At 29.2% G+C, this 9643-nt stretch overlaps 1 protein-coding gene across 2 annotated transcripts in view; it reads right to left on the bottom strand.

Moving 5' to 3' along the window:
* Positions 1–9643, bottom strand: part of LOC106689817 (uncharacterized) — a 353286-nt gene that overhangs the window by 294854 nt on the left and 48789 nt on the right. For both annotated transcript variants that reach the window (XM_067050474.1, XM_067050475.1), the window contains exon 2: positions 4099–4202. In XM_067050474.1, the coding sequence (XP_066906575.1) occupies positions 4099–4202 (104 nt within the window). The remainder of the gene's footprint in view (positions 1–4098; positions 4203–9643) is intronic.

The raw sequence follows: 9643 nt of genomic DNA, 5'->3' as shown, positions 1-9643 counted from the left end.
AAAAAAAAAAAAAAAAAAAAAAAAAAAAATATCTGATTGGAGTTCCACAAGGTAGTATTCTCGGTCCCATCCCCTACACCGTCAATACAGCTGTCCGCCGATCCGCATCCTTGGACTACATCTGGACAAACGACTGACATGAAATCCTCACACAAGACCGAAAAGACAGTAAACTGCTCGCCGATTCCCACTATTACAGCACTGACTAGACAAACAGTCTAAACTTCCAATCCATTACAAAAGACTCATCTACACAACTGTAATAAGGCCAATCTGGACATACGAGGTTGAGCTTTGTCGCTTCACTAAACCTTCGAATTCCTCTCGTATCCAATCCTTACAATCAAATCCTCCGTAAAATCCTCAATGCTCCTTACTTTGTCACAAATAAAATCATACATAAAATCCCCTAATGTGAAAAGAAGATAGCCACGAGGCCTGCTAATGTAAAAACGTCATTAGAGTGCTACCAATTGGTAGTTTCTCTACACGCCTACACCATCATTATGTAAATTATAATATTTACTGATATACTACGAATTCAGAAGGGGAAAAAGAATGCGAGGGTAAAGAAATCACATAACGGCGAACGAGTGTTCAGAGAAATCTTACTGAGTTCTTAGTAAACGTTTAACATTTATAAACGGAATTAATTTATTCTTTTACGCTTTTTATAGTTTTTCTTTAAATTAATTGTATTCTTTTCCATTGCCTATTTGTCTATGTGACCTAGTTTAAAGTAAATAGCATTATGAGATAAACGAAATCAAATATTTTTAATTCTAAGCGTTTAATACATACATAACATTTCATCAGTTGGTCTGTAATAGAGGCATTAGACACATAATATTATTTCCATTGTAATATTATTTCAGTATTAAAATTATAACATCGTTCAATAATCGTATGGAATTAAAATGATTAATTTTAATGCGGCGAGAGGGATGCGCTGGGATCTTATAAGCTCTGCTCTACCCCTCACACTTGGGGGATAGAGTCGGCTCTGGGATCCTCAGGTCGATTGTGTAAATATTGTAGGAGTGTAAATGTATTATTTTTGTTTTTATCATTAATTTATTTTATTTATTTATTTCTTAATGCACATAGTTTGATTATGTTCATTTTCCTTATCCTTCTGTCCATATATATTTTAAGAGAGATTTTATTTATTTTATGTACTATTTTTTTTTTTCATTTATTTACTTATTTTTCATTCTTATTTCATTTTAGTAAGAATGTGATCATTCATCACTATTAGCTATTGCCCACAATGGTGTGGTAGATTGTAATATCTATCAATAAATAAAGTTCGAATTAAAAAAAAAAATTTTTTTAATGCACATAATGAGAATGTATAAGACACCAATAATGCACCAAGCAATAAACGTTTGATACTTAAAGGCAACTTAAATATATTAATTTTTTAATTAAATAAAAATAACCATTTAAAATTGTACAGAGCTTGTCAATGCGCAAAAAAATTTAATTTCTGACAATAATTTAAAAAAACAACATCTTATTTTACAGTTTGGTTTAAGATAAAGGGCAATTTATTCCAGTCGAAGGGGCATTGCCTGAAAAAGTAGGGCCACAGGAAAAAAAAACTCGGGGATCCACCTAAATGTTTGGAGCCTTTTAATTATGTGCCCTCCGTGTTACCTACAAGAGCGTGTCGGTAGTCTTGCAACAAGGGGTGAGGCGAACCTTGGGTTATGCCGAATATCACCTTCAATGCTATTAATAGACCGTTTTTATTAGTCTAGGAAAGATTAATTTTTGCGACAACACGAAACATAAAATAAAAAAGGTAATTTTTATTTGAAAATGACGTTCTAGGTTGATTAAATTAAAAATAAGGTTATAATATAGCAAGTGGATCCTTCATTACAAATACTTACATACCATCAAATCATAAATTTACTACATTAGGCTGAATAAAATGAATGATATTTTCTTATTTTTTGTGAATCTTTTTACAATAGAGAAACTATTTACCTAACAGTCTTAAAGACTCACTTTTGTATTTAATTTTTTTTTATTGATTCAATTATAATTAACCGTTAGTATAATATTTCATTATTTTTCAAATTAGTTCAATTTACGTTTGGTTTGTCAAGAAATTTTCATTTGCTTTTCTATATAATCAATTACAAAATATTTTTAATTTATAGACAGATATTTTTATTTATAATGTTTATAAATCCTAATTTTAAACAAAAAATATGTATAACAAAGGCTATACCCTCCGCCCCCTAGGTTCACTACAGATCCCATCACAATACTTAAACACTACTGCTTTCATATGTAGTGAGGGATTATTGGGAGGATTAGTTCAAGATAATAAAAAACGTAGTTATATTCAAGAGTACTTTTGGTGAAAGAATGTGCCTAAAATATAAATAAAACTTATAGGAATAACGTGTGAATTTATTTTTAATCTTTACACTTTCTGGTGATTATTGTTTGAATAAAATTAATTTAATCCAACTTTAGTCTCAAAACAATTTATATTTCTTTATAAGTCCGACGTTTCGGCCAATTCGGCCATCCTCAATGACAATATTATTACAATATTAAATATTTTAAATATACCACATAAATTTAAAAAAATCTTTATGCAGACTATTCTGCCCAAGTCATTAATTTCAGTCCACAATTACCCTATGTTGTCAATTCGACATATTAAATTAAAAAATAAAACTTTTAATCTCATGTAATTTTCAATGTTCACAGAAATTGTACCTGTCTCAATGTTTTCTATTGGAGTAAAAAAAAAAAATAGAGACAGGGGTTCTATTAAGGCGAGACCATCTAATTCTTCCGGTTGAATTCATAAGAACACGGCTTCATTATTTTTTGTTGAACTGTTGTATTCTTGACAGAAAAAAAATGTATGCAAATTAACTGTTATTAAAAGTTTTAATGAAGGGTTGACAAAATAGGGTAATTGTGAACTGAAATAACGACCTGGCAGAATACCCCACTTAAAGTTTTTTTAAAATTTATGTGGTTCTAAAATTTTATTATCCTTGAGGATGGTAGAATTGGCCCAAACGTCGGAATTATAGTTCTTTATAATTGTTTTAATACTAAAATTTGATAAAGTTTATTTTATTTAAACAGTTTGAATTCATTTCAACTGAGCTGGATCCTGAAGAAGGGAGGAAAACACAACTTGATATTTTATCATCATCGTAAGTCATTAAACATCGATAAAAAATTTAAGACTATCATTTCTATTGTGTAAAAACTGTATCGAGATTATATTTGTGCATTTCCAATACAATCTATTCATTTAATTTATTGATTTTTCAATTTGATATGCATTTCCTGTTTTTTTACATAATAAACCATACCATACTTGGTTTTTTCTGTATTCCGTTAAGTTTTGTCGCTTATTTAGGCCAAATGATGAAAAATGTTAAATAAATCAAAATTGGTTCTTATATTTCAGTCATTAATTATTATTTTATTAAAATATTTTTCCATGGAAAACAGTTAATGTGAGTCAAATTTGACATGTTACAAGTGGACTTGTAAGTTTTAATTAATTAATTTAAAAAAAAAAAATGGGTTTCGTTTGAATTTAACTTTCCTACCTCAGTTGTGTATTCCAACTCTCTAGTTAAATGTTATTATTATTATTTATTTTTTTTACTACTTTTCTTTATTTTAAAGTTAGTTTTTAAAAAAAAAAAAACAAAAAAAAACTAATTTCGTTTGATTTTATTTATCTAAAATGCAACGAATGATAATTAATTATCTAAAAAATAAAAATGAGATTGTCTTGACCGATTATATTGTCATCTGTGAACCATTTTTTCTAATATATAAGAACAAAATCTAAATTTATTTAACTAACCCTTAAATCGTTGATTAATACCGAAATATTTGTTATTCGTTTAATTTTTAAATATTTAATTATATTATATGAATAAAAACAATTTTAAAAACCTCAAGTAAATATTATGAAGCCAAAGCACTTATTTACCATGACTTTCATAAATAGAGAAACTGAGAATTGAGAATCGTACAACATAATATAAATTACATATCAAATAAATAATACTTATATACTTAATAATAAATAATACTTACCGAGTTGCCGAGCTGGTCTCGACCAATCAGGAACCAACCAGTCCAGGTCCGATCACTTCCATTCAGACAACACCAATCCTTGTTCAGCCTTCTTGGAGTTGAATCTGCAACACAGCAGAAAATATCATCAATGTAATAATCAATCTCTAAGTTCAATCTATACATTTAGTTACAATACAATTAAATTGATAATGTACTTCTAGTTTATTCTTCTATTTCTTGTTCGATTAATATAACTTTAATTTTAGGAAATTGATAGTTTTTTTTTTCGTATAGAATTGAAAAATAAGATAGTCCGGGGAACGGACAGAAAATCACTCAAAATTGTAAAAAAAAAAAAAAAAAAAAAAAACTATTCATTTGAAACCAACGTTTAAGCCCACGTTGCAGTTCTTCTTCAGGATTATTGGATTAATTGTTTTTATTAATATTTTGTTCTTTTCATTGCATTTACTCGCTTTATTTTTATAATTCATTTTACTAGCCATTTCATGTTTAGTATTTTATTTATTAAGTCCTGATAAACATAAGTTTAAATAAATAATTTTTTTACTACTTTGAATATCTTTCTAACCTCAACCCGGATGGTTTAATAAAAAAAAAAATTAAAATTTCTTTTATAGCACTTAAATATACGAAAACAAATCAAAATTTGGTCAGCTGTTTAAAACAAAAAAAAAACTAAATTCGGTGTCTGAAAATGTAATCCTCTGACTTCGTAGTCAATCAGGTTGTGATGTTTCAGCACGGAAAAGGTGAATCAAACCAAAATTTTAATAAAATGTAATGCTTTATTAGTTATTAAAATTATTATTTACTTGGAAAAAAAATTAATTTTTATTATTTTTTTTTACTTTTGCGGGGGAGGGCAGCTCCACTCTCGCTAGGTACGCCCATGCTCTGACAAATTTCAATCTGAAGTTAATTTAATTTTTTACATAAATATATTTAAACTAATAAACCATTAAGCATTTGTTGAAATATTAAATTGCAATTCCTATGTGGTACCTCCATTCAGTTGGCGGAAATTCACTAGTTTGGCATTTACTGCTGTTAGAAACTTTAATAATTGTTTTTAGAATCCTAGCAATATTTCCTTTTCAGTTTTCATTCCTTTTCATTATTTTTAATAATATGTATTTTTAAATATTAATGAGTATTATAAATAAATAAGTGCCACAGCGGCCTTAGTACAAGAGCCGGGAATAAAAAAAGGCAGTTATCTCACCCCAATTTTTGATTACTTCAATGAAAACTATGTATAATTACTAGTCAAAATTGATGAGTCTGCCCAGTATAAGTAGGAGGAATAAAAAATGGCGGCTGTTTCAAAACCTTAAAAAAACATTAATTTTTCATTCGCAGCTCTATATCTTAAAAACTAAGAGAACATTATTTAAAGAAGAGTAAATTTGCTGAAATATTATCCCTAAAAGAGCCATTTACGTTCAATAGTTCCCGAGATATAGCTTTTCTAAAAGCAACATTAAAAAAAAAAAAAAAAAATTGACTGAAAAATCAGGAATTAGTGAATTCATTTTGATAAATTTATATCTCAAAAATCATTAGACGTACAGACGTTTATTAGCACTTAATTAAATCAATGCTAGTTTAATGTACAATAATGTAGGTCATAACGTACATCATCGTAGGAGTAATATCTATTATTATATTTAACTAAAGAAATTCACAAAATATTAGTTTCTTGTTTTTTGGATAATTTTTTTTTTTTTAAAAAGCAAAATTTCTTAAAAATCTACTGAAAGATTAGTAGTTAATTTATTTTGAGAAATCTATATCTCAGGAACTATGTGACGTGAAGATGTCTATTAGCACTCAAATTCAAGTTAGTTTAATGTACTATAAAGAAGTTTATGACCTTTACCTTCATAGGAATAGTAGTTTTCATATTTGCTAAAATAAATTGACTTTTGGGTTGATATAAATTTTTCAAAATAAATTCACAAACTACTGATCTTTTAGTACGTCCTATACAACATTTTTATGAAGTACTGCTTTTTAAAAAGCTATATCTCGAAAACTATTTAACGTAAATAACTCTGTTAGGGCTCATATTTAAGCAAATTTACTCTTCTTTAAATGATGTTCTCTTAGGTTTTCTTGTGTTGTTCCTACTTTTTAAGATATAGAGCTCCAAATGAAAAATTAGTTTTTTTTATCACTTTGAAACAGCCGCCATTTTTTATTCCCCCTACCTATACTTGGCAGACTCATCAATTTTGATTATTAATTATACATAGTTTTCATTAAAGAAATCCAAAATTGGGTTGAGATAACTGCCTTTTTTCTCCTCTTGGGCTCTTGTACTATATGGTATAGGAAAGGGACTTGATTTGTGACTTTACAGTACTTCTGATCCGACCTAATTTATGCTAAACAATATAAATCATTAATCAAGATGAACATTGTACAAGCAATATCATTTTGATTATTATCAAAGATGATTTTTCAGATTTTATTCAATTCATCTTGAGCAAACTATAGATTGTTAAATACATTAGAAATATCTTTTTCGTAACAAAGTTAAAAGTTTTAATCAGATGTTTATTTAGTCGTTAATTAAGTGTTATCTTGAAATGTAAATTGATGGTTGGAGATGATGATTTGTCGAAATATATGAAAGTAGGTTACTGAAATAACTATTAGGGAGACTAGGCCTCTGTTGGCCTGGTATATCAAATTTCATCCCAATTTTAGAGCTAAGGATAAATTGAAATGGATCTGACCCAAAACGAAATGTCAATGCGATCTGGAGTCGAGGGCTGGTCTTCGAGGTCAGGCAACTAGCTTGCAAACTCGTTCCAAAGGGCCTCATATTTAAAATAAACACATATATATACATATATGTATTAGAACCCCTTTTATCCGTACTAGTCGGGAACGAGACATCGACGGTTAACCGAAAGAAGTGGTTAATCCAGAATGTATAAAAGAAAAACCCAAGATTAATATTAATAACTCTCATATTAGGTAAAAATTTATCTATTGATTAATAATGAGGTGTAAATAAATGACCACAGATTACTGATTGGAGAAGATGGTCGGGGGGAAGAGGGGAGGGTACGTTTCAGCAAAAACAACATAAATAAACAAAAAACTATTTATTTATGCCGATGTTTCGCCCTGAATTTCAGGTCTTCATCTGGGTTTCCAGCGGGGAATCTTGGCTAAAACTGTAACCTTAAAATCTTGGGTGTTACTGTAAATTTAATCTACAGATTAAATGTTAATTAGCACATATACTTCAATTTATTAAATAAAAATTTCACTAGATACCTGATTCAATTTAAACATAAAAAGTCTTGCAGTAATATAAATTATAATTTTTTGATTACTAAACAAAAGTCTCTTCTTACTATTTTTTTTGTTTTCACTGGTTTATGATAGGAGTTATTTTAAACATTACTTCTTCAAGAGGTTTAACACAACTAAACAAAAAAACGTGTACTAATAGAGTAAAACCTTCTAATTAATTTTTTTTTTTTAATAATTTATTTATTGATATTTACAACTGTATACACATATACACATCAAGTAAATTTGCTGTAAGTGATATTATGACATGATAAAAACATGTGGAGAATCTACCCATTGATAGAACTCTGAAAACATTTCTAAAGAAGAAGATCTCGAGGCCATCTTCTTTTCAGACGCCTAGGTGGATTATTAGGTAGTGAAGGAGAAGCCAGGTTAGAAACGAGTTGATTTGGGTGGTTGGGAAGTTTCTAATTAAATTTAAACATAGAATAAAATCTAACTAGATTTTTTTCGAATCTCCTTTAATCGTATGTAATTTAATGAACATTTTTTTTTTTTTTACTTCCATTTAGGTGGTACTACGGTTAATTACTGCCATCGTTAATAAAATCGAATCAGATTATTAAGAAAGGAAACAAACACTGTGTACGAATAAACAAGTCTCGCAAAATGGTGTTTGTGTTTTCAGCAATTTTAATCACTTCCCAATCAATACAAGCAGTATGGCATAAAATCAACCACAATTCGTTTTTACTATTCATAGAATAACTTTTAGGATATTCTTTGTTTTACTAAATCATTTCTTTATTTGAATTAAAAAGTTCGATTTATTTAGAACTTTGTAGAATCAAATGTGAACTGGCTTCGTGTTCGTTTCGAATTGAACAGGAAGCCAATGAAAGGAAATGGTCAATGTCATATACCCCTGACGGAAATCTAGATTGAGGCGGATGTAAAGGCCTTCGATGCTGTATGACAGCTTCTAGTGACAGGATATGTCATTGGATACACAGCTAACGGTATATTCTTTATACTAACAATTCAAATCTCCAATTCCAAAATAATCGAAAACCTATATACCATCGAAAAGACTGGAAAATCGAACTATTTGTAGTTGTTTCTGAGCAGGAAGTATTCTACAACCTGCTACAGCACGATTGAATCCGACACACAAAAAAGAAATAAACTACATTTCCTTAAAAGATCCTGCTGTGTTATTTTCTGAACTGTTAGGTTATTTTCAGCCTGAATGGAAAGTTCTCGAAAAAGGGTTAGAAATGATTACCTAGTACTTGGCTCTGTTCAGTATTTTTCCACAAACAGTTGTAAACAAGTTTATCAGTCAATTATAGAGCTTTCGAAAAGTTGAAGAGCAAGAAAGGAAGGACATAATCCGTTCATGAAATAGCCAGCTTGAGTTAGAAGTGGAAGAAGATTATAGATTACCAATATATCAGTATAGAATAGAAAAAGTATTCCCGTTTATATATTCCATCATTATATTACGCAAAATACACAATATTAGGATATTTAAATGCCAGGAAGATTTTCATTGGCTTGTTTATGGCAAATCGTTTATTTAGTCATAAATGAGCTTTGTTACTAAAAATGTTTTATAGTTCAAAGCGCATACAAAAATAAGGTAAATACAAAAATAACTTATCCTCGCATTTACCATTTAAAATTTGGATTCCCTGGTCTTATCTTTAAAATAGTTTATACAGCTGACATCCCAACTCGTCCCATACTGAACACCAATAGACACGTGACTATCAACGAATATTGAGTTGTACCAACAATCCAATATTAAATCACAATCCTTGATTATATAACCATAATAAGGCCCATCTGGACTTTCCGAGTTGAGCTTTGGGGCTCCACTTAGCCATCAAATTCCTCATATATCCAATCCTTACAATCCAAAAATCCTTTAAGCTCCTTACTTTGTCACAAATACGACTCATCAAAGAGAGCCTCAATGTTCCCTTTGTTGCCAATTTGTACAGAATAAGATTTTAATCCTTCCATGATAAACTCTTTAACAACCCAAACCTAAATATTTCTTATCTTCCTTCTTCTTCATTACCAGATAATCCTCCTTGGCTTTTGAAAAGAAGACGGCCTCGAGACCTTCTATTCTAGAAATTTTATTTGAGTTCCATCAAGTAGATTCTCCACAATACTATATCATGCCATTGTAAAATAATTCATATCGGATCCACTAGATTTATATATATATTTTTAATTATTGACATTTACAACTGTA

The sequence above is a fragment of the Halyomorpha halys genome, unplaced genomic scaffold, assembly GCF_000696795.3.
Source record: "Halyomorpha halys isolate HHAL.00 unplaced genomic scaffold, Hhal_1.1 Scaffold643.1, whole genome shotgun sequence".
Taxonomy (NCBI): domain Eukaryota; kingdom Metazoa; phylum Arthropoda; class Insecta; order Hemiptera; family Pentatomidae; genus Halyomorpha; species Halyomorpha halys.
This window is presented reverse-complemented; position numbering and strand designations above follow the sequence as displayed.